Source organism: Hemitrygon akajei, chromosome 15 (assembly GCF_048418815.1).
Source record: "Hemitrygon akajei chromosome 15, sHemAka1.3, whole genome shotgun sequence".
Classification (NCBI taxonomy): Eukaryota; Metazoa; Chordata; class Chondrichthyes; order Myliobatiformes; family Dasyatidae; genus Hemitrygon; species Hemitrygon akajei.
In genome coordinates, this window is record NC_133138.1 from 93,186,188 (window position 1) to 93,210,507 (window position 24,320).

A 24,320-nucleotide genomic window follows, 5' to 3' on the forward strand; every position below is an offset into this window, starting at 1 on the left:
ATAGGTTCTTGAATGGTCAGGGCATGAAGAGATATGGGTAGGAGATTGGGACTGAGAGGAAAAAATGGATCTGTTATGATGAAATGGGAGAGCACTTGTTGGGCCAAGTGGCCTAATTCTGCTTCTATATTTTATGGTCTTATGATAGCATCTTTTTAATCCAATTTCAGACAACAAATTAGGCCATTGGCCTCCCCTGACCACATGTAAGTGAAATAGGTCCCCTGGTGCCTGTATAAACACCACACATCTCCACGCTATCTCCAGTGTAGTTGTAGAACATCATGTTCAACAGTCATAATTTTGGAAACTGGTGTAGTAAACAGTTTGCTTAGGTTCAAGGCGATGGCTAACTTGGTATCTAGCTCAAATTCCACAGGCCAATCATGGAAAATAATGCTCACTTCTTTGCTCCAGCTGTGTTCTTGTATAGAGTTGACGATCAAATTCTGATATTTTCTCTTGGCACGTTGCTTGATGAAGCACACCTTCTTGAGGTGCCCTACCTTCTGACAGAATTGACAGATTGTCATTTTTAATGCTTGCAACTGGACCGTTGGAGACTACTCCTACGCAGCGAAGGTATCTCCATGTAGGCTTGCTTGATATTGACTATGGGCTACAGGTCAGTATCCACTGGCAAACATTGACATTCTCAGCAGGGGTCTCTTGAACTGCCTGAACTAGTGGTGAGGAGGGTGGCTGAATCTATGTAAGGACTCTCTTGAGTGCCTCTCGGTAGCAAACTGTGAAGCATCCTTTGTCCCAGGATAAATCATGTTTTGCAAACAGGAGGCTGTCCTGTGTCCTCTCACCATTTACTCCAATAATCAATGCTTGGAAAAGCATAGCTTATTCTAATTTGTTCAGGCGATTATCTTTATATTTGCATTTTTGAGGCACTAGGGTTGATCTGGTGATGAATCATCTACGTTCTCATTGCGGCGTCTGAACCAGCTGTGAGAATCTGAAACATTGTTCTGTGTCCCCAACATTGAAAGCTTCAAACAGAGAGACCACAGTCAGTCCGTGTTGGCAGGATCATCTCTGACTCCATCACATTGAGCACTGGATCCCCACAAGGCTGTGTGCTTAGTCCATTGCTGTTTACACTGCTAACACATGACTGTGCAGCCAGATTCAAGGGGAACCTGATCATTAAATTTGCTGATGGTGGGGCTCATCAGCAAAAATGATGAAACAATGTACAGGGAGGAGGTCAAACACCTAGAGAGCTGGTGCAGTGACAACAACTTGATGCTTAATGTCACCAAAACCAAGGAGATGATCGTCGATTTCAGACGGTCTCAGCCTGAGCACACACCCCTCAGCATCAGCGGCTCCACAGTGGAGAGAGTGGAAAACATCAGGTTCCTTGGGGTGCAGATCTCGGACAATCTCACCTGGTCCAGGAACACCACTGGGATTGTGAAACGAGCCCAGCAGAGATTCCACTTTCTGAGGAAGCTTAAACAAGCATCACTCCCCACTAACATCTTAACTACATTCTACAGAGGCGTGGTTGAGAGTGTGCTGACCTTTTGCATCACAACCTGGTACTCCAGCTGCAGTGCTGCCGACAAAGAAGCCTTGCAGAGGGTGGTTAGGGGAGCAGAGAAGGTTATTGGGGTCTCCCTATCTTCTGTCCAAGACCTCTTTCAGAGTCGATGCCTCCAGAAGGCACGGTACATCATTAAAGACCCCTCACACCCTCTCCATGAACTGTTTGTTCTTCTGCTATCAGGTAAACGTTACAGGAACATCAAAACTAAAACCACAAGGCTACTAAACAGCTTCCTCCCACAGGCAGTCAGACTGCTAAATAGCTGCTCTACCTGACTCTGCTTTGGACACTTTTAACTTGCACTGGACACTTATAACTTGTTTTTAACTGACATGTGGCTGTTGTGTTTTACTATTTATTGATATGTTTATTATTTAGTGTTGCGTTTGTTATGTTGTGATTGCACTGCTCCTGGGAAACGCTGTCTCATTCTGCCCTGCAGAGCTGATATACAGTTAGAATGACAATAAAGTTTTTGAATCTTGAATCAGTCAGTTTAGATTGCTTCTGTACTTGCAGAGCTTCGGAGTATTTCTGCCCAGGTTCTCCCAAGTGCATGCAGAGTACCCTGAGTTTCATTGCTTCCTCCAGCTTTACCACTGATTTTTAAAACTGATAGGTGTGTGATGTAGTCCAGGAAGGTTTTTTTTCCATTCCAACCAGGTTTCAGAAATTGGTTCTGCCATGGCTGCGGAACAAAGTAGATTGGGGGCTTGGAGTAGAGAGTGCATTCTCATTTTCATCCTTGTTGCCAACAGTTACATATGCACAATGCAATAACGAAAATGGAGCTGTAGAAATAAATGTTTTTCCTTACTCAGTAAGCCACAGTCTATGCTAGGCAACTTGCAGTGCAGGAGGGACTAACCAGGCCCATCAAGATGAAAACATACAACTCAGAAACTCACGCAAAAAGAGATAACATTCCGAGTGTAGGAGGCCCAATCAATTGAAACAAATGAACATTTAGCTGCGTGCACACTTGCCACATTCTTGCAGTCAATCCAATATGGTTCAAAGGGTGCAAAATGAAGTGAAGTGACTTCAGCTGTACTTACATCTATTCTTTCCTTTGTTAAGCCTCACAGACTTGTCCTCACAAAGAGACCAGTTTAGTTCACAGTCACACTCAGTCTGGCTCCTCCATAATAGCCTCTTATTCACTTTCAGGGTGTGTCTTAACTGATCTTTGTTAAATATCTTTCCTGCTCCTTGCTTATTTGCTCAAACATACTTTACTGACACATACAAGGTCATAGCTGTCCTTTTCTGGCCTTATTGCCTTAGCTTTTTAAAGAAATAGATGTGCTAGTGTATTTTTTCAGTATGGGATCTGCATGGCTGGACCAAGACAATTTGTTGATGATGCTTGCACCAAAGAATCCAAAACTCTCTACCATCTCCATCTCAGAACCACTGATACATACAGAGGCACGTACTCCACCTCCCTCCCTGAAGTGAATGATGAGCTCTTTTGTTTTGCTGACTTAACACCATGCCACTAGACTGTTTTATTTCTGTGCTCTTTCTTTGGCCCACAACTATAATCTCAGTGACAAAATTGTACATGGAGTTAGAGCAACGTCTGACCACACAGTCATGAGTCTCAGGATGCAACCTTGCAAGGCATGGGTGTAAAGAGTAATCATGGAGGTGGTGTTGCTGGCTATCCTTCCTGATAATGATCTGTTGGTCAAGACATCAAGGATCCAGTTGCAAGGACAGGTGCCAGGTCATAACTCCAGGAGTTTGGGGATGATTTGATTTGCAGTTCTGTTGCTGAAGACCATAAGAACATAAAACCATAGGACATAGGAGAAGAATTAGGCCATTTGCACCATTGAATCTTCTCTGCTATTCCATCATGGCTGACTTTTAATCCCTCTCAACCCCATTCTCTTCCTTAAAAATCCTTTACTGAACAAGAACCTGATCAACACTGCTTTAAATATACCAAATGACCTGGTCTCCACAGTGACTTTGGCAGTGAATTCCGCAGATTCATCACCCTCTGGCTAAAGAAATGCACCTTCATCTCTGTTCTAAAGGGACATCTTGTTTTCTGAGGCTGTGTCCTCTAGTCCTAGACTCTGCCACTATAGGAAACATCCGCTCAATGTCCTCACTATTTAGATATTTCAATATTTGTATGGTGTGAGCAGTGTCTTATAAAGCCAAGGCATTACATCCTGGTTTTAATATCTTTGTCCACCCAAAATTAATACTAACATTTAATTTGCCTTTCTTACCACTGACTGAACCTACAAGTTAACCTTTAGGGAATCCTGCACGAGGACTCCCAAGTCCTTTAGCACCTCTGATTTCTGAGTCTGCTCCCTGTTTAGAAAATAGTCTTCATCATTATTCCTTCCACCATTATATTACCAATACTTCCATTCCCAGGATTCTATCTGCCACTTCTTTGCCCATTCTCAAAATCTTCCAAAGTCCTTCTGCAGACTTCATGCTTTCACAACACTACCTGCCCCTCCACCAATCTTTGTATCATCCACAAACTTTGCCATCCATTCTGTCATCCAAATCATTGACATATAATGTGAAAAGAAGTTGTTCCAAAACTGACCACTGTGGAACACCACTAGTCACCAGCAGCCAACCAGAAAGGGCCCCCTTTATTATTTTGCCTCTTGACAGTCAGCCAATCTTCTATCTATGGTTCTATCTTTCCTGTACTCTTATGTTTCACAACCTAATGTGAGGCACCTTCTCCAAGGCCTTCTGAAAAGCAAAGTAAACAACATCCACTGACTCTTCTTTGTCTAAACTGACTGTTATTTACTTAAATAATTCCAACAGATTGTCAGGCAAGATTTCTCCATTCGTCTATTATGTCATGTACCTCCAAATACCCCAAATCCTTGACATCAAATACTGATATGATTTGCAGAGGGCTATTTCAAGGGCGAGGAGACAATTTTCAAAGAAGTTGTAGGCGGCATCGGATTTACCACAACTCTGGCAGGGTTTGCAAGACATTACTTCATACAAAGTGAAACCCAATAAATAGCATGAATGGCAGCGATGCGTCACTACCAGATGAACTCAACGCCTTCTATGCTGACTTTGAAAGGGAGAATATAACTACAGCTGTGAAGATCCCTGCTGCACCTGGTGATCCTGTGATCTCTTCTCAGAGGCCAATGTTAGACTGTCTTTAAAGAAGGTGAACCCTCACAAGGCAGAAGGTCCCAATAGAGAATCTGGTAAGGCTCTGAAAACTAACCAATTGACGAGAGCTTCAAGGAGATTTTCAACCTCTCACTGCAATGGGTGGAAGTTCCTACTTGCTTCAAAAAGGCAACAATTATACCAGTGCCCATGAAGAATAATGTGAGCTGCCTTAATGATTCACATCGACAGTGATGAAGTGCTTTGAGAGGTTGGTCATGACTAGACTGAACTCCTACCTCAGCAAGGACCTGGACCCATTGCAATTTGCCTGTCACCACAATAGGTCAACGGCAGATGCAAACTCAGTAGCTAGTTACACGGCCTTTGACCACCTGGGCAATACAAACACCTATGTCAGGATGTTGTTCATTGACTTTAGCTCAGCATTTAACACCATCATTCTCACAATCCTGATTGAGAAGTTACAGAACCTGGGCCTCTGTACCTCTCTCTGCAATTGGATCCTTGGCTTCCTAATTAGAAGACCACAATCTGTGCGGAATGGTGATAATATCTCCTCCTCACTGACCATCAAAACTGGTGGACCTCAGGGGTGTTTGTTTAGCCCTCTGCTCTACTCTCTCTATACCCATGACTGTGTGGCTAGGCATAGCTCAAATACCATCTATAAATTTGCTGATGATACAACCATTGTTCGTAGCATCTCAGATGGAGACAATAGGGCGTACAGGAGTGAGACATGCCAACTAGTGGAGTGGTGTTGCAGCAACAACCTGGCACTCAACGTCAGTAACACGAAAGAGCTGATTGGGGACTTCAGGAAAGTTGAAACAAAGGAACACATACCAATCCTCATAGAAGGATCAGAAGTGGAGAAAGTGAGCAGTTTCAAGTTCCTGGGTGTCAAGATCTCTGAGGACCTAACCAGGTCCCAACATATCAATGCAGTTATAAAGAAGAAAAGACAGCGACTATACTTCATTAGGAGTTTGAAGAGGTTTAGTTTATCAACAAATACACTCAAAAACTTCTATAGATGTACTGTGGAGAGCATTCTGACAGACTGGTATGGATGGGCTACTGCACAGGACTGAAAGAAGCTGCAGAGTGTTGTAAATTTAGTCAGCTCCATCTTGGGTACTAGCCTACAAAGTACCCAGGACATCTTCAATGTGCAGTGTCTCAGAAAGGCAGCGTCCATTATTAATGACCTCCAGCACCCAGGGCATGCCCTTTTCTCACGTACCTTCAGGTAAGGAAAACAGAAGCCTGAAGGCACACACTCAGCAATTCAGGAACAGCTTCTTCCCCTCTGCCATCAGGTTCCTAAATGGACATTGAACTTCGAAACTACCTCACTTTTTTAATATAGAATTATTTCTGTTTTTGCACAATTTTATTTATTCCCAATATGTATACTGTAAATGATTTACTTACTGTATATATTTATTTTTTTCTTCTTCTTTGATATTATGTATTGCATTGAACTGCTGCTGCTAAGTTAAAAATAGAAACATAGAAAACCTACAGCACAATACAGGCCTTTCGGCCCACAAAGTTGCACCGAACATGTCCCTACCTTAGAAATTACTAGGCTTACCTATAGCCCTCTATTTTACTAAGCTCCATGTACCAATCCAAAAGCCTCTTAAAAGACCCTATCATATCCGCCTTCACCACCATTGCCGGCAGCCCATTCCACACACTCACCATTCTCTGCGTAAAAACTTACCCCTGACATCTCTGTACCTACTCCCCAGCACCGAAGTGGAGGGATGGGTTAGTAAGTTTGCTGATGACACAAAGGTTGGAGGTGTTGTGGATAGTGTGGAGGGTCTGTCAGAGGTTACAGCGGGACATTGATAGGATGCAAAACTGGGCTGAGAAGTGGCAGATGGAGTTCAACCCAGATGTGTGAAGTGGTTCATTTTGGTAGGTCAAATACGATGGCAGAATATAGTATTAATGGTAAGACTCTTGGCAGTGTGGAGGATCAGAGGGATCTTGGGGTCCGAGTCCATAAGACACTCAAAGCAGCTGCGCAGGTTGACTCTGTGGTTAAGAAGGCGTACGGTGTATTGGCCTTCATCAATTGTGGAATTGAATTTAGGAGCTGGGAGGTAATGTTGCAGCTACATAGGACCCTGGTCAGACCCCACTTGGAGTACTGTGCTCAGTTCTGGTCGCTTCACTACAGGAAGGATGTGGAATCCATAGAAAGGGTGCAGAAGAGATTTACAAGGATGTTGCCTGGATTGGGGAGCATGACTTATGAGAAGAGGTTGAGTGAATTTGGCCTTTTCTACTTGGAGTGACAGAGGATGAGAGGTGACCTGATAGAGGTATATAAGATGATGCGAGGCATTCATCATGTGGATAGTCATAGAGGCTTTTTCCCAGGGCTGAAATGGTTGCCGCAAGAGGACACAAGTTTAAGGAGGTTGACAAATTTCACAACACATGCCAGTGAAAATAAACCTGATTCAGATTCTGATAGTGATTCTGGATACCAGCATCTTCCCAACCACTAATGGCAGGCTAACTGGACTATAATTTTTTATCTTTTGCCTCCATCCCATCTTAAAAAGTGGAGTTGCATTTGCAAATTTCCAGTCCTATGGAACCATTCATTAGTGGTGGTCCAATCAATTTGAAGAGAGAGAGAGCTTCGCACAGGTTGGGGAGAAGAGTTTTGTTTTTTTTTTAAAGGAGCATTTTGCAGCGTTTGGCACATTAGAATAGTGGGTATGACTGCAAGGCCAGTTTTCTGCTCTGGGTGTCAGATGTGGGATGTCCGGGAGACTTCCAGCCTCCCTGATGGCCACGTCTGCGTCGGGTGCATTGAGCTGCAGCTCGATGACCTTCGGCTTGTTAGGGAGAGTGAGAAGGTGATAGAGAGGACCTACGGGCAGGTAGTCACTCCGGGACTACAGGAGACTGATAAGTGGGTGACCGTCAGGGGAGGGAAGGGAGGGCGTCAGGTAGTGGAGAGCACCCCTGTGGCTATCCCCCTTAACAATAAGTACTCCATTTTGAGTGCTGTTGGGGTGCGGGGGGGAGTGACCTACTCGGGGGGAAGCAACAGTGCCTCTGGCACTGAGTCTGGCCCTGTGGGCTCAGAAAGGTAGGGAACAGAAGAGGAGGGCAGTGGTAATAGGAAACTCTATAGTTAGGGGGACAGATAGGCGATTCTGTTGGCGCAAAAAAAAAACAAGGATGGTAGTTTGCCTCCCAGGTTCCAGGGTTCATGATGTTTCTGAGCATGGCCACAATATCCCGAAATGGGAGGGTGAACGCCAGAGGTCGTGGTACATATTGGTACCAATGACATAGGTAGAAAAAGGGTGGAGGTCCTGAAAGCAGAATACAGGGAGTTAGGGAGGAAGCTGTTACAAGGATGTGGTGGTGGAACAAACCCAAGCGCTGAACAGGGGCACAGAGACCGATTAGGGAGGCGTTACGGTTGCAGCGAGCGCGGAATTGGTGCCAACGGAGTCTTTACCCGGAGTCTTGGTTTTAGTAGAGAATTCAGGAATGATGCTAGACTAGAACTGATAGTCCTAAGAACCATGGAACAAGATTACTTGTACACGAGTCGACCAACGAACTGGCAGCTCCTTGTGATCACAGGATTTTTATACTGATGGAAAGCAGGCATTTGTAGTTAGTGGAACCTGGGAATGATTGGGAACTAAACGAGGTGATTGAGGCCCAATTCCTGAGGTAAATAGACAGGTGGACGATAGCCAGAAAGGACTGTGACAGTACCCCTCCCTCAACAGAAGCCTCCCAGCAATCCTCCAGGCCTGTCTGAATGGTCCCGATGAAAATCCTGGATGTGGGAAGGGTCTAGGATGAAGGAACGGGGAACCCAGGAATGCTCTTCTGGACCATACCCTTCCCAGTTTACCAGGTATTGGAAACCCCTGCCCCTGTGGCATACATCCACTAGTCTTTGGACGGTGTATGCCAGATGGTCGTCGATGATACGGGCAGATGGGAGGGGTCTCAGCAGGGGAACACAAGGGGCTAATGGAAACTGGCTTTAACTGAGACACATGAAAAGTTGGGTGGATGCGCATGGACCTTGGCAGCTTTAGGTGGACCGCTGTGCGATTGATAACCCTGTCAACCTTGAATGGTCCCAGGAAGTGAGGGGCGAGTTTCCTATGTTCGTTTTTGAGCGAGAAGCCCCTGGAGGAAAGCCACGCCATCTGTCCAGGTTAGCACTCCGGTGCCGGAGTCCGGTGTCAGTCGGCTGTCTTCTTATTCGGATTTGTTGATCTGAGTAGGGCCGTGCATGTCTTCCTCCCAAACCTTACGGCACCGATCAATATGGTCCCGAACTGAAGGTACCGCAATCTCTTCTTCTCGTGCGGGGAACAGCGGGGGTTGGTATCCCAGGGAACCTACGAACCGAGACCTCCCAGTGGCAGAGCTCACCAGAGAGTTGGGGGCATACTCAACCCACGGGAGGTGGTTGCTCCAGGTCGACGGGTTGTTTGCCGTTACTCAACGTAGCGTCACCTCCTGGTCTTGGTTGACCCGTTCCGTCTGCCCGTTTGTCTGGGGGTGGAAGCCAGATGACAGGCTGAGCGATGCACCTAAGACTTGACAGAAGGCCTTCCATACCTGTGAGACGAACTGGGGACCTCGATTAGAGATGATATCCGTGGGGATTCTGTGGAGGCGGAAGACGTGGCAGACGAGAAGGTCTGCGGTTTCTTGAGAGGAAGGGAGTTTAGGGAGGGCCACAAAGTGCACCGCCTTGGAGAATCGGTCTACCACGGTGAGGACAGTGGTGTTGCCGCGGGAAGGGGGTAGACCAGTGGCGAAGTCTAGGGCGATGTGTGACCAGGGACAGGTAGAGGACGAAGTAGACCCGCAGGTGGTCGGTGAGAGACCTTTCCCCGGGCACAGATGGAACAAGCCGAGACATAAGAACGGGTGTCCCCCTCCATGGACGGCCACCAAAAGTGCTTCCTCAGGAGAGCCTGGGTCCGATCACTCCCGGGGTGGCAGGCGAACTGGGATGTGTGCCCCCATTGGAGAACCTGAGGCCTGACAGAGACGGGCAGGTACAGGTGATCGCCGGGTCCATTGCCAGGGTCGGGGTCGTCCCACTGGGCTTCCTTTACTTTAGCCTCGATCTCCCAGGTGAGGGTGGCCACCACACAGGATGGTGGGAGGATAGTCTCGGGACTGGAGGTGTCATCCTTGGAGTCATGCTGGTGCGATAGCGCATCCAGCTTCCCATTCTTGGATCCTGGACGGTACGTGAGGGTAAACTTGAACCACCCAAAAAACAATGCCCAACGGGCTTGGCAGGAGTTCAATCATTTGGTGGTCTGAATATACTCCAGGTTCTTATGATCAGTCCACACCACAAACGGGTGTTCTGCTTCCTCCAACCAGTACCTCCATCCAGAGTTAGTTTGACCGCCAGTAATTCCCGATTCCTCACATCGTAATTCTGCTCGGCGGGGGACAGTCGGCAAGAGTAGAAGGCGCAGGGGTGAAGCTTTTCATCCGAACTTGCTCGTTGGGATAGGACCGCTCCTACCCCGGAGTCAGAGGCGTCCATCTCAACAATGAATTGACCAGATGGACCAGGATGGGAGCGATGGTGAAACATCTCTTCAGGTCGGTGAATGCTGAGTCCGCTTCGGAGTCCCAGCAAAACGGTGTGGTAGGCGAGGTAAGCCGAGTAAGGGGGGCCGCCACTCGACTGTAGTCTCTGATGAATCTACGGTAGAAGTTTTCAAACCCCAGGAATCGTTGAAGTTGTTTGGGTGTCATGGGTCTAGGCCATTCCTCCACTGACCGGATCTTCTCGGGATCTGCTTTTACTTGCCCGCTTGCAATGATACAGCCTAGGAAGCTGACCGAAGGGACGTGGAACTCGCATTTTTTTGCCTTTGCAAATAACTGGTTTTCCCACAGTCTCTGGGGGATTTGATGGACATGGTGTATGTGTTCTTGGGGGCTGCTTGAAAATATCAGGATATCGTCAAGGTAAACAAATACGAACCGATTGATAAAGTCCCTCAGTACGTCATTGATCAGGGTTTGGAAAACGGCGGGAGCATTGGTGAGGCCAAACGGCATGACCAAATATTCAAAGTGGCCTAGAGGTGTATTGAAGGCCGTCTTCCATTCGTCCCCCTCCCTCATCCTGACTAAATGGTAGGCATTGCGAAGGTCCAGCTTTGAGAAGATGGTGGCTCCATGGCAGGGGTTCAAATGCCGAACTAATGAGAGGTAGAGGGTACTTGTTCTTAACTGTTATAATATTTAGGCCTCAGTAGTCAATACAAGGGTAAAGCATCTCGTCCTTCTTTTCTACAAAAAAGAAACTGGCACCTACCGGGGAGGATGAAGACCTTATAATGCCCGCAGTGAGGGACTCACTAATGTATTTCTCCATGGCCTCTCTCTCTGGTCAGGATAGGTTAAAAAGGCGACTGGTGGGTAGTGGGGCCTTGGGGAGAATGTCGATGGCACAATCATATGGGTAGTGTAGAGGTAGGGAAAGGGCCCGTTGTTTACTGAACACCTGTCCCAAGTCATGGTACTCTGTGGGGACGTGGGACAAGTCGAGGGGTTCCAAAACAGGCGGGGTCGTGGTAGCTTCTCTGGGAGATGGGGCCGACCACAGACAGTTGGCATGGCAAGACAGGCTCCATTCGGCTATCCTCCCGGTAGACCAGTCGATATGGGGATTGTGTTGGGTCAGCCATGGATACCCTAGAACTACCGGGGCTTGAGGTGAATGAATGAGACTGAATTGTACATCCTCCCGATGGTTGCCGGATAGGATCAAGGTTAGGGGTGATGCACAGTGGGTCACCCGAGCCAGCAGTTTTCCGTCCAGGGCCCTGGCCTCCAGGGGGGTGGTTAGCGGCTGGCGAGGTATTCCGGCCTGGGTGGCTATCTCTTTGTCCAGCAGATTTTCCTCAGCACCGGAATCCACTAAAGCGGATAGGGACAGGGAATGTTGTTGGTAATTCACGGTTGCTGGGATCTGCATCCGAGTCTGGGGTGCTGAAGGGAGTATCATCCAGCTCAGCAGAGCCCCCTTTCTCACTGGTGAGTCCTCCCTTTTGGCCGCTGAGGGCAGGTATCCCAGAAATGTCCTGGCTGGCCACAAAAATCCCCAGCTCTCCACTTCTGAATTCGTTCGGCTGGGGAGAGACGGTTCCGTCCCAGCTGCATCAGTTCCTCCCTCAGGGGGGTGGGGACGGTTGTAGCAGGAGCCACACTGGGAGCAGCTGGGGAAGGGGGGCTGGCTGAGACTGGTAAGGTGGACTGTGGGCTTCCCTGAGGAGTGGGGCAACTGGTTCTCTCTCTCTGACGCTCCTGAAGTCAATAATCTAATCGAATGGCTAGCGAGATCAGAGAGTCCACACAGTCTGTGTCGTCCCTCGCGGCCAACTCATCCTTTATCTTGTCCAAGAGGCCCTGTCAAAAAACCTTGTCATTCCACCCAGAGTCTGCGGCTAAGGTCCGGAACTCAATGGAATACCTGGCCACACTTCGCGAAGCCTGACGAAGAGTAAGCAACCGTTTCGCAGCGTCCTTACCGCGAATGGATTGTTCGAAGACTTTCCTCATTTCAGCGACAAAGGAGGAGTAGGGGGAACAAACCTCTGGTCGGTTATCCCATATCGCGGTTGCCCAAGCCAAGGCATCCCCTCGTAGCAGCCCCATGGTATACGCAGTCTTTGATTTATCGGAGGTGTAGGTACGTGGCTGCAGCTCAAAGACTAGGGAGCATTGTTACAGGAAGGCCCAGGGTTTGGTCCTACCTCGGTACCCGGTGTAGGGTTCAGGCTCGGGTACATATGGCTCTCGAGGGGATGGTGTTGCTAATTCCGGGGGCAAAGGCATCCCGAGTGGTGCGGTTTGGGTAGCCGGGGTTCTTGGAGGGGACGGAGAAACAGAAGCGGAGACCTGGTCCACTTGTTCACTGACCTTCTGCACATTGGTGGTTAGTGTCCGAAGGTTTTCCGTGATCTCCTGAAGTAGTTGGTCATGGGCACCCAGTAGGTAGCCCTGGCTGGCCAGGGCCTGTTGTACGGGATCCGTGTCTGCTGGGTTCATTGTGGCCAGTTGGCTCTGTTACAAGGATGCGGCGGTGGAATGAACCCAAGTGCTGAACACGGGCGCGGAGGCCGATTAGGGAGGCATTACGGTCGTAGAAGGTGTGGAATTGGTGCCAAGGGAGTCTTTACCTGGAGTCTTGGTTTTAGTAGAGAATTCAGGAACGATGCTAGACTAGAACTGATAGTCCTAAGAACCATGGAACAAGGTTACTCATACACAAGTCAACCAGCGAATTGGCAGCTCCTTGTTGTGGTCGCAGGATTTTTATACTGCATTTGCTGATTTTTGTAGTTAGTGGAACCTGGGAGTGATTGGAACTAAACGAGGTGATTGAGGCCCAATTCCTGAGGAAAATAGCCAGGTGGGTGATTGCCTGATGGGACCGTGAGAGAAGCAGGACCTTAAAGGTAGTCATCTCGGGATTGCTGGCTGTGCCATGCGACAATGAGCATAGGAATAGAATGAGGTGAAGGATAAATGCGTGGCTGAAGGATTGGAGCAGGGGGCAGGGAATCAGATCTTTGGATCATTGGGACCTCTTCTGAGGCAGGTGTGACCTGTACGAAAAGGATAGGTTGTACTTGAATCTGGGGGGGGAGCAGTATCCTGATGGGGAGGTTTGCTAATGCTATTGGAGAGGATTTAAACTAGATTTGCAAGGGTTTGGGAACTGAAGTGAAGAGGCAGAGGATGGGGAGGTTGGAGCACAAGTAGAGATGGTTTGTGAGGAAGGATAGGCAGATGTTAGGGCAAAGATGCACTCAGCCTGATGGTTTGAGATGTGTCTATTTTAATGCAAGAAGTGTCATAAACAAGGCGGATGAACTTAGAGCATGGATCAATAGGTGGAACTGTGACATTGTGGCCATTATAGAGACTTGGATGTCTCAGGAGTACGAATGGCTGCTGAGTATGCAGGGGTAGATGCTTCAAAAAGGACAGGGAGGGAGGCAAAAAGGTGGGGGCATGGCATTGCTAATCAGGGATAGTGTAATGGCTGCAGAAAAGGAGAAAATCATGGCGGAATGGTCTACTGAGTCAGTGTGGGTGAAAGTCAAAAATAGGAAAGGGGCAATAACTTTACTGGGTTTTTTTATAGACCCCCCCCCCCCCAATAGTAACAGGGATTTCAAGGAGCAGATAGGAGGCAGATTCTAGAACGTTGCAATAATAATAGGGTTGTAATAGGAGATTTTAACGTCCCTAATATTCATTGGCATCTCCTTAGCACAAGGGGTTTAGATGGGGTGGGCTTTGATAGGTGTGCTCAGGAAGGTTTCCTGGTGCAATATGTAGATAAGTCAACTGGAGGAGAAGCTGTACTTGATCTTTTATTGAGAAATGAACCTGGTCAGGTGTCAGATCTCTCAGTGGGAGAGCATTTTGGAGGTAGTGACCACAATTCTATCTCCTTCACCATAGTGCTGGAGAGGGATAGGAACAGACAATTTGGGAAAACTGTCAGTACCTCCAGTTGAACTTTGTCTTTTTGTGTGTTTTCCCCCTAGCTGTGATTCTGTGGTTTTGTATTGCCATGTGCTCTTGTTTGTTTTCATACCCCATGTGCTCCCGTCCCCACACCTACTCTAGCCCCTATATTACTGAGTACTCCGCCTCTTACCTGTTTCTCATTATTACCTGTATTGCTGCCACCCGTGTCTCATTGTGCTCCACCTATCATCTGCCTCTCTGTTTATTGCTCAGTGTATTTCAGTCCTGTGTTTTCACCTGTTTGTTGCCAGATTGTGCAAGTGAGTTTTCCTGAGCCTGTCCAGCATTTGTATCTGTACTTTGTCTATCTGAATATCAACTCTGCCTGTTTCTCGACTCTGGTTTTTAGATTTCTCTGGATGTTTTGATCTTTGCCTGAACTTTGCAACCGATTTTGTTTGCACCTTGGGATTTGTTACTCAATTAATATCATTGTGTGCAAAATACTGGGTCTGCAATTAGATCCCTGCTCCTGCATTCTGACAGAACATTTAATTGGGGTAGGGAGAAATATGATACTATTAGGCAGGAACTTGTGAACATAAATTGGGAGCAAATGTTCTTGGGGAAATACATAGCAGAAATGTGGCAAATGTTTAGGAAATACTGCATGGTTCTGCATAGGTGTGATCCATTGAGGTGGTGAAAGAATGGTAGGGTTAAAGAACCATGGTGTACAAAGGATGTAGAAAATTAGTTAAGAAGAAAAGAAAAGCTTACAAAAGGTTCAAGAAACTAGGCATTGTTGGAGCTGTAAAAAAAAAAATTACAAGGTTGCTAGGAAGGAGCTTAAGAATGGAATTAGGAGAGCCAGAAGGGGCCATCAGAAGGCCTGGTGAGCAGGATTAAGGAAAACCCCAAGGCATTCTAAAAGTTTGTGAAGAGCAAGGGGATGAGCTGTGTGAGAATAGGACCAATCAAATGCGATAGTGGAAACATATGCATGCAGTCTGAGGATGTAGCAGAGGTACTTAATAAATACTTTGCTTCATTATTCACCAAGGAAAAAGACCTTGGCAGTTGTGGGGATGACTTTCAATGGACTGAAATGCTTGAGCATATAGATATTAAGAAAGAGGATCTGCTGGAACTTTTGAAAAGCATTAAGTTAGATAAGTCACTGGGGCTAGATGAAATCTATCCCAGGCTACTGTGGGAAGCGTGGCAGGAGATTGCTGAGCCTCTTGCGATAATCCTTGCGTCATCAGTAGGGATGGGAGAAGGACCTGAGGATTGGAGGGTTGCAAATGTTGTATCCTTGTTCAAGAAAGGGAGTAGAGATAACCCAGGAAACTAACCCAGACCCAGTGAGTCTGACTTAAGTGGTGAGCAAGTTGTTGGAGAAGATCTTGAGAGGCAAGATTTATGAGCATTTGGAGAGTTATAATATGATTAGGAATAGACAGCATGGCTTTGTCAAGGGCAGGTTCTGCCTTACGAGCCTGATTGAGTTCTTTGAGGATCTAACAAAACACACCGATGAAGGTACCACAGTAGATGTAGTGTATATGGATTTCATTAAGGTATTTGATAAGGTTCCCCATGCAAGGCTCCTTCATAAAGTAATGAGGCATAGGATCCAAGGAGACCTTGCTCTGTGGATCCAGAATTGGCTTGCCAACAGAAGGTAGATGGTTCGTATTCTACATGGAGGTTGGTGACCAGTGGTGTTCCACAGGGATCTGTTCTGGGACCCCTCCTCTTTGTGATTTTTATAACTGACCTAGATGAAGAAGTAGAAGGGTGGGTTAGTAAGTTTGGTGATGACAGGTAGGGGTGTTGTGGATAGTGTGGAGGGCTGTCAGAGGTTACAGCAAGATGTTGATAGGATGCAGAACTGGGCTGAGAAGTGGCAGATAGAGTTCAACCCAGATAAGTGTTAAGTGCTTCAGTTTGGTAGGTCCAATTTGAAGACAGAATATAGTATAAATAGTAAGACTCTTGGCAGTGTGGAGGATCTGAGAGATCTAGGGGTCCATGTTGATAGTACACTCAAAGCTGCCGCACAGGTTGACAGTGTTGTTAAGAAGGCATAGGGTGTGTTGGCATTAGGATTGAGTTCAAGAGCCATTAGATAATGTTACAGCTATATAAGATCTTGGTCAGACCCCACTTGGAGTACTGTGTTCAGTTTTGGTCACCTCACTACAGGAAGGATGTGGATACTATAGAGAGAGTGCAGAGGAGATTTATAGGAATGTTGCCTGGATTGGAGGATGTACCTTATGAGAATAGGTTGCATATACTTATCCTTTTCTCCTTGGATGAGAGGTGACCTAATAGAGGTGTATAAGATGATGAGGGGCATTGATCATGTGGATAGCCAGAGGCTTTTTGCTAGGGCTGAAATGGCTAACATGAGGGGGCATAGTTTTAAGGTACTTGGAAATAGGTACCAAGGGGATGTCAAGGATAAGATTTTCACACAGAGTGGTGAGTGCATGGAACACACTGCCGATGGAAGTGGATACAATAGGGTATTTTAAGAGCCTCTTGGGTAGGTATATGGAGCTTAGAAAAATAGAGGGCTATGCACTAGGGAAATTGTCGCCACTTTTTAGAGTAGATTGCATGATAGGCACAACATTGTGGGCCAAAGAGCCTGTAATGTGCTGTAAGTTTCTATATACTATGTCCTGTGTATACCAGATTCTAGTGTTCCTTGAAACTAATGTTTCTCGGTCTCTTCAGCAACCTTTTTGAGAAACCTGGTCTGTATCCATCTGGTCCGGGTGACATCCAACTTCAAACCTGTGAGCCTACCAAACAACTTCTCCCTAGTAATAGCTGCACTTAGTTCTACCCTTAACACTCTGAAATTCAGGCATTTGCTGGTGTCTTCCACAATAAAGATAGATGCAAAGTACTTAATAAATTCATCCACCAGCTTTTTGTCCCCCATCACTATCTTTCAAGCGTTATTTTCTAATGGTTCAATATCCACTCTCGCCTCTCTTTTACTCTTTATGTATCTGCAAATAATTTTGTTATCCTCTTTTAAATTATTGGTCAGCTAACATTCATATTTCATCTTTTCTGTCCCTGTGGCTTTTTTAGTTGCCTTTTGTTGGTTTTTGGAATCTTCCTAATCATCTAGACTCCCACTATTTTTGCTATATTATATGCCCCCTCTTTTTTATATATACAGTCATTGACTTTCCTTGTCAGCTATGGTTAGCTCATCCTTTCTTGAGAATACTTCTTTGGGATAAATCTATCCTGTACCTTCTCAATTGCTCCCAGAAACTCCAGCCATTGTTGTTCTACCATCCTCCCTGCTAATATCTCCTTCCAATCAATTTTGGCTAATTCCTCTCTCAGGCCTTTGTAGTTCCCTTTACTCCACTGTAATACTGAACCATCCAATTTTAGCTTCTCCCTCTCACACTGCAGGGTGAATACTATCACATTATGATCACTGGCTCCTAAGGGTTCCTTTAACTTAAGCTCCCTTAACCAAATCCGGTTCATTTCACAACAGCCAATCCAGAATTGAATTTTCCTAATGAGCTCCACTACAAGCTGCTCTAAAAAAATCTCTCATACAATCGACAAATTCATTCTCATGGGATCCAACACCAACCAGATTTTCCTAATCTACCTGCTTGACTATCATAACATTGCCCTTTACGTATGCTTTTCCAATCTCCTGTTGTAATTTGTACACCACATCCTAGCTATTGTATGAAGGCCTGTATATAACTCCCATCAGGTATTTTTACCATTGTTTTTTCTTAATTCTACACATAATGATGCTATGTCCTCCTCTTTCTGAAGATTTATTTTATTGTTTTTTTTTAACCAACAAAGCCACCACACCTCCTCCACCTGCCTGTTCTTTCAATACAATGTGTACCCTAGGTCTGTAGTCTAGTGTAGTAAACTTCTCTGTGTTGTTTTTTACATAGTTCAGTCTAGTTTTTGTACTGTGTCATGTAAACCATGGTCCTGAAAAACGCTGTCTCATTTTTACTATGTACTGTACCAGCAGTTATGGTCAAAATGACAATAAAAGTGACTTGACTTGACTTGACCTTAGATGATAAACTCCCACCTGTGATCCTTCAGCAATGACTCTGTGATGCCAGTGTGTAACTGTGCTTCACTATCTTATTCCATATGCATTCAAATATAACACCTTTTCCAATTTTCACCCTTTTTATTGGAAGTTAAATTTTTATCCCTTTGTAAACTTTTTGTTTTCTTTATTCTGGAGACTTTTGTAACCATTCCTGCACTTTCCTTCCCTTTTACTTTATCCTTACTGTTGAACTGCTCAGACCTTCCACACATCCCAATGACCACAATATCAACTGCTTATCCATCCTCACAGTCTCAGTAAACACTTTACCTTCTTGTATACCAACTGACCCATCCTCTGCCTTATCACTCTGGTTCCCATTCCCCTGCAAATTAGTTTAAACCCTCTTTAACAGCTCTAGCAAATCTGCTCACAAGGACATAATCCCCCTTGAGTTCAGGTCTAACCCATCCTTTTTGTGCAGGTCATGTCTTCCCCGCAAGAGATCTTAGTGATCCATAAATCTAAAACTTTGACTCTATACTAATTCAAAAGCCATCCATTCATCCTATTCTTAACCTCACTGGCTCATAGTACATGCAGCAATCCAGAGATTACTAACCTTGAGGTCATGCATGACCTAGGGAGCTAGGTCATTTCTACCTAGCTCCCTATATTCTCTCTTCAGGACCTCATTCCTTTTCCTACTCATGTCATCGGACCAATATACACCACAACTTCTGGTTGATCACCTTCTGCCTTTAGAAGGCTGTGAACCAGATCTCTGATTCTGGCACCAGGGAGACAACATATTATTTGTATATCTCTTTCATATCCACAGATCTTCTGTCTTGTCCTCTAACTATTGAATCCCTATCACCACTGCGCTCTTCTTCGCATCCTTTCCCGTTTGAGCACACAGCCAGACTCTGGTCACTGTAGGTCACCGCTCCCCCAATAGTATCAAACAGAATGCTTATTACTGAAGGGAGTAGTCACAGGTTTTTTAAAACAGGCTATTTCAGTCCTTCAAGCTATACTACACAACAACCCTAACCATGGAACAATTTACAATGACTGGACTGTGGAAGGAAATGAGAGCACCCGGAGGAAACCCACATGCATATGGGAAGGAATGTACAAACTTGCTTATAGAGAAACCAGAATTTAACTGAACTCCAATGCCTGAGCTGTAATAGCTTTGTGCTAACAACTATGGTCCCCTGGTCCCACTACCACAGTGCCCCTCTGTACTTACTGCACTATTTGCCTATCCCTTTTCCATTTTGTGACAGTCACCCAGCCATCTGCCTTCTGCAACTTAGGTCTGACTACCTCCCTGTAGTTCTTATCTATCAGCCACTAATTCTCCTGTATAAGCCAAAGGTCATCGCACTGCAGCTCCATTTCCTAATTCAGTTCATAAGGAGCTGCAGCTGGTTACACTTCCTACATCTCACATGAAAAGCACATAACTGACCCTGGACTGATTGGTAGGTGAAGACGTTGCTAAAGTCAACATGTAGGAATCTGACGTACAGTAGGTATCCAGATTGTCCAGATGTGAATATGGAGCCAGGGAGATGGGATCTACCATGTGTGGTCTGGTATACTGATATACTATGCAAGGTGTACAATGGCTGGTTGGTATATTGATACAGGGTATACAAGGGGCAGGTTCATATACAGTACAGGTGATATAGAAGTTAAAGAGAAGCAAGGACTGGATAGACACCCAGAATGGGGGCTGTGTGAAGACTGGTAGCAGTATAATAAAGGCAGGGTGAATCCGTAGAGTACAGGCAGCCTGTGGTGGTGGAAATGTGGGGCAGTGCGCTTATGTACCTGTTTGTTGTTGGGGCTGGCGAAGGCAGCAAGGCCTTGTGAGGTGTTTGGACACTTGGTGCTGGGAGTGGTGTGGAGGGTCTGTATGAAGAGGTGGTGAGCTGTTCATGTTGCTCACTCTGCAGGAGATGACAGACATTGTGAGGGCCATCTATGACATGATGGGGAAGTACACCTACCCTGTGCTGAAGGCCGATGCTCCCAGGCATCACGTGGATGTCTTCTTTCAGGTAGGACCTGTTTCTGAAGTTTTTTGCAGAGAAACCCTCCGTTTTCAGGAGGGATACAAGCCATGGGTGTTGATTATTCATCTTGGACATGCTGACCTTGGTTTAGTACATGTCATGTATTGTGGTTGTGTCAAGTGGGAAGGAGGCACACACCATGTATTCACACTGAGCACCATTGGGGCACTGGTTTCAGCAGGTGGTGTCAGATTATGGTAGGAGCAGAGTATTCACCCACCATGAACATTTTAGGACATCCCAAGGTCACAAGCTGTCAAAATGTCTGGCCATTGGGTCTTCTGCTTCATCCAGTAGTGATCAGCTAACTGCGCTAAGGGTTTGTCATCAGACGTTGCCCATGGGATAGTGGAATACCCCTGCAATATGGTGTGAGTTTATACCAGACTGCCTTCTAATTCAGAAGAAGCAACAGCAGCTGGTGCTGAATGCAGTTGTTACTAAGGAGGATTTGCTTCCTTGTACCCAGAGCCCAAATACACTGTTGGCCCATATTTGACCATATCCAATGCTGCTGGGTGGATCCCAGAGCCACAGAGCAGAACAGCGCAGATATCAGCCATTTACACCAATCACAGTGCCTACCCAGCTAGTCCAAATTTCCTGCAATCCTCCAAGCCCCACCCCTCCATGTACTTATCAAGTGTTTCTTAAATTATAGTATTGTACTTACTCCGACCACTTCCTCAATTTACTCACCAGCCTCTAATGAAAAGGTTGCCCCTCAGTTTCCTTTTCAAATCTTTCTTTCTCACGTATATCGATGCCCACAGGTTTTGGACTTCCCTACCCGGGGGGAAGACTGTTACCATACACCCTATCATTTTAAACATATCTATAAGGTTGCCCCTCATTCTCCAAGGAATAAAGATTCAACCTCTCTCTCTATAACTCGGGCCCTCAAGTCCATGGGTCTTAGTTCAGCCACCTTGCTGGTGGTTCTGGTATCTGACCTGCCCCAGCAGGGAGATATTTGCCTGTTTCTGTTTGGTCTATTCCAATCTATTTGTCTAGTTGTTGAAGGCACACAATAGGGACATGTGCCCTTTGGTCCACCATGTCAGTGCGACCATCATATCCATTGGTACTGATCCCATTTCCAAGCAGTTGGTCTGTAGCTTTCTGCTTGTTCAGATGCTTCTCAAATGATGCAAGAAGACCTTCCCTCAACAGTTGGCAGTATGTTCCAGATTGCAACCATTGTCATGTACAAGGAGCAGCAGCACTTCCTTGGGAATTGATGTGGACTTCCATTGGAGGTTGAATATTGTCCTGATCATGACTTTAAAATTGACTGTGGCTGCTTCTTGCTTGGAACAGATTATTGCTAATTCTTTGTGAACCCTATAGAGTCAGCTCTTCATGAACATTAATATTTTTCCTTCTACAGAAAATGGACCAAAACAAAGATGGTGTGGTGACTCTGGATGAATTTATAGAATCCTGCCTACAGGTAGATGACTTGTCAATATGACCACTGGTCTCATCTGCTTACGTCAGCCTCACTACCTGGGGAACCATTGGCCAGTAACAACAGGCACTGACCAAGGAGATCAAGGCCAGCTGTAGTCAGTGAAGCAAGATAATTGGAAAGAAATCACAGTCCTTCATCAGCACCACCAACATCATCATCATCATCGTGTTATAGAGTAATACAGCTTGGAAACAGGCCCAACTAGTCCATGTTGGCCAAGCACCTAAGAACAGAAAATAGTAGAGCACAGTATAGGCCATGATGTTGTGCCAGTCTTTTAACCTACTCTAAGATCCTTCTAACCCTTCGTCCCAGAGAAGCCTCCATTTTTTTCTATGATCCATATGCTTGTCAAAGAGTTTCATAGGTGCCCTCAATGTATCTGCCTCTGCCACTACATCTGGCAGGGCAGTAGCCTCTCTGTGTAAAGAACTTATCTCTGAGATCCCCCAATACTTCCCTCCAATCTCCTTAAAATTATGCCCTCTTGTATTAGCCACTTCTGCCCTGGGAGAAAGTCTCTGCTAGTCACTCTATCTATGCCTCTTGTACACTTCTTTCAAGTCACATCACATCCTCCAAAGAGAAAACCCCTTGCTCGCTCATCCTGTCTTCTTAAGACATGTTGGGGACGGTTTAAACTAATATGACAAGGGGATGGGAAGCAGGATGACAGAGCTGAGGGTGAGCGGCAGGTTTACAGGTAGCTGATGGATGCAACATGAATGTAAGGAAGGACAAGCCAATAATTGGGTACAAATGTAGATAGAGCAAAGAGTTAAATTGTACCACAGAGGCAAAATTCAAAAGGTCGAAGATTACAGGACTGAAGGAGCTGTACTTAAATGCATGTAACATTCGGAATAAGATGGACAAACCCATGGCGCAATTAGTGTTTGGTCAGTATGGTGTTTTGGGCATCACTGAGTCATGACTGAAAGGAGGCCATAGTTGGGAGCTTAACATCAAAGGATATACTTTATATTGAAAGGACTGGCAGGGAGGTGTAGGTGGTGGTGTGGCTCTGTTGGTAAGAGATGGAATTACATCCTCAGAAACAAGTGACATAGGGTCTGAGAATGTTGAATTTTTGTGGGTGGAGTTAAGAAACTGCAAGGGTGAAAAAACCATTATGGAAATCATATATAGTCCACCAAATAGTAGCCAAGATGTGGGGCTGAGATTTCAAAGGCAACTGGAAAAAGCATGTAATAAGGGTAATGACACAGTTATAACGGGTTCTTCAATAGTTAGAGGTACAACAGGAGGTTCTGTGGTCATGACTGAGACTCCCGGATGGTTTGTTGCCTCCCGGGTGCCAGGGTCAGGGATGTCTCTGATCACGTGCGCAGCATTCTGAAGTGGGAGGGTGAGCAGCCAGATGTCGTGGTACACATCGGTACCAATGATGTAGGAAGAAAGAGTCAGGAGGTCATGAAGAGTGAGTATAGAGAGCTTGGTAGGAAGTTAAAAAGCAGGGCCTCGAGGGTGGTAATCTCAGGATTGCTACCTGTGCCACATGCCAGTGAGGGTAAGAATAGGATGCTTCGGAGGATGAACACATGGCTGAGGAACTGGTGTAGGGGGCAGGGTTTCAGATTTCAGGATCATTGGGACATCTTCTGGGGCAGGTGGGACCTGTACAAGAGAGACAGGTTACACCTGAACTACAGGGGGACCAATATCCTTGCAGGGAGGTTTGCTAGTCCTATTGGGGGGGGGGGGGGGGGGTTTAAACTAGATATGCAGGGGGATGGGAACCAGAGTGCCAGAGCAGATAGTGGAGCGAGAGTGAAAATACAAGATGTTAAAAGTTCATGCAAAGTCAGAAATAGAAGGGTTGTGTGTGGTGGTAATAATCTTCTGAGGTGTATCTATTTCAATGCGAGGAGTATTGTGGGGAAGGCAGACGAGCTGAGGGCGTGGATTGACATGTGGAATTATAACATTATAGCCATTAGTGAAACTTGGCTACAGGAGGGGCAGGACTGGCAGCTTAATGTTCCAGGGTTCCAATGTTTCAGACGTGATAGAGGCAGAGGGATGAAGGGTGGGGGGGGTGGCATTGCTAGTCAGGAAAAATGTTACAACAGTGCTCAGGCAGGACAGATTAGAGGGCTTGTCTACCGAGGCCATATGGGTGGAGCTGAGAAACAGGAAAGGTATGACCACATTAATGGGGTTGTATCATAGACCACCCAATAGTCAGTGAGAATTGGAGGAGCAAATCTGCAGAGAGATAGCAGACAACAGGTGGGGTTCTCAGGATTTCTGCCAGTACTACGTGATAGTGATGGTAAGAATTGGAGGAGATGGCAGTTGAATGCGTGGCTGAGGAGTTGGTGCAGGGGGCAGGGTTTTAGATTTTTGGACCATTGGGATCTCTTCTGGGGAAGGTGGGACCTGTACAGATTGGATGGG

The 24,320-nt window shown here is 46.1% G+C and overlaps 1 protein-coding gene across 1 annotated transcript in view; it reads left to right on the top strand.

Annotated features, from left to right (window-relative positions):
- LOC140739092 (A-type potassium channel modulatory protein KCNIP1-like) overlaps window positions 1-21,899 on the top strand; it is a 249,115-nt gene extending 227,216 nt beyond the window's left edge. The window contains exons 6-7 of the mRNA XM_073067037.1: window positions 20,306-20,410; window positions 21,816-21,899. Coding sequence (XP_072923138.1) covers window positions 20,306-20,410; window positions 21,816-21,899 — 189 coding nt within the window. The remainder of the gene's footprint in view (window positions 1-20,305; window positions 20,411-21,815) is intronic.
- The last annotated feature ends 2,421 nt before the right edge of the window (window positions 21,900-24,320 follow it).